The sequence below is a fragment of the Merops nubicus genome, unplaced genomic scaffold (assembly GCF_000691845.1).
Source record: "Merops nubicus isolate BGI_N331 unplaced genomic scaffold, ASM69184v1 scaffold21818, whole genome shotgun sequence".
Classification (NCBI taxonomy): domain Eukaryota; kingdom Metazoa; phylum Chordata; class Aves; order Coraciiformes; family Meropidae; genus Merops; species Merops nubicus.
Genome location: NW_008625384.1, coordinates 15,966 through 16,740, shown reverse-complemented (window position 1 = coordinate 16,740; position 775 = coordinate 15,966). Strand labels below are relative to the sequence as shown.

Sequence of the window (775 nt, the reverse complement as noted above, 5' to 3'; positions counted from 1 at the left end):
CTCTGATGGCAGAACCAACTCCTGGGCGTCGGGAGGGAGAGCGGGCACCTTGACCCACCTCTCCCAGCACAGCAGCTCGCTCCCTGACAGCCAGCCCTGCGGGGCACTGCCTGACAGCAGGCTGCTTGAAGACCCTCTCTCCCCTGGCTATTCCCAGCCTCTCCATGTAAGCGAGCCCCCCAAAAGCCTGGGACATTTGTGGGAGCAGACGCTGCCTTTGAGCAGGGTCCGGGCTGGGTTTGGGTGGTCGGGGTTTGCTCTGCAGGGCAGCAGGTCCCTGCCTGGACCCTGTATTTGTTCTGGCTCAGCTTTCCCATCGCTGCTGAGGGCAAAGTCTGCCCACGAGTCCCAGCCTGGCACTGTGCTCTGCGTGAGGACTGCTGGCACAGGGCACGTGGGGCTGTCCAAGGGTGGGGGAACCCCAAAGTAAGAGCCCGTGGGTGGGTGGAGGGGACGCTGCTCTGACCCATTTGTAGGTCTGTGCATGGGCACAGCACGATGCCCACGGCAGCAGCCCCAGCACGAGGGTCCCTTGCCTTGGCTCTGCGTGCCCGGGCTGGCTTGAGGAGACCCAACTCCGGGCTCTGTCTTCTCCTTTCAGTGCCTGGCACAGGCCAGCTGGCCAAGCGCCGGGTTGCCCACGCAGGACCTGCGGAGAGGGGACAGCGCCAGGAAGCCCAAGAGCAGATGTGGGCAGGACACGGAGAGGAGCATCTGCAGCCACCTCCCCGAGCCGGCAGGGGGGGGGCTGCTGGTCCCGCGGGACCCCCCCGCT

The 775-nt window shown here is 66.1% G+C and overlaps 1 protein-coding gene across 1 annotated transcript in view; it reads left to right on the top strand.

Moving 5' to 3' along the window:
* The window catches only part of PLEKHN1 (pleckstrin homology domain containing, family N member 1), a gene marked incomplete at its 5' end in the record, with an annotated part of 20,663 nt that overhangs the window by 16,710 nt on the left and 3,178 nt on the right, over positions 1-775 (top strand). Inside the window, 2 exons of the mRNA XM_008945667.1 lie at positions 1-166; positions 602-736. The exon at positions 1-166 is cut by the window's left edge and continues 24 nt beyond it. Coding sequence (XP_008943915.1) covers positions 1-166; positions 602-736 — 301 coding nt within the window. The remainder of the gene's footprint in view (positions 167-601; positions 737-775) is intronic.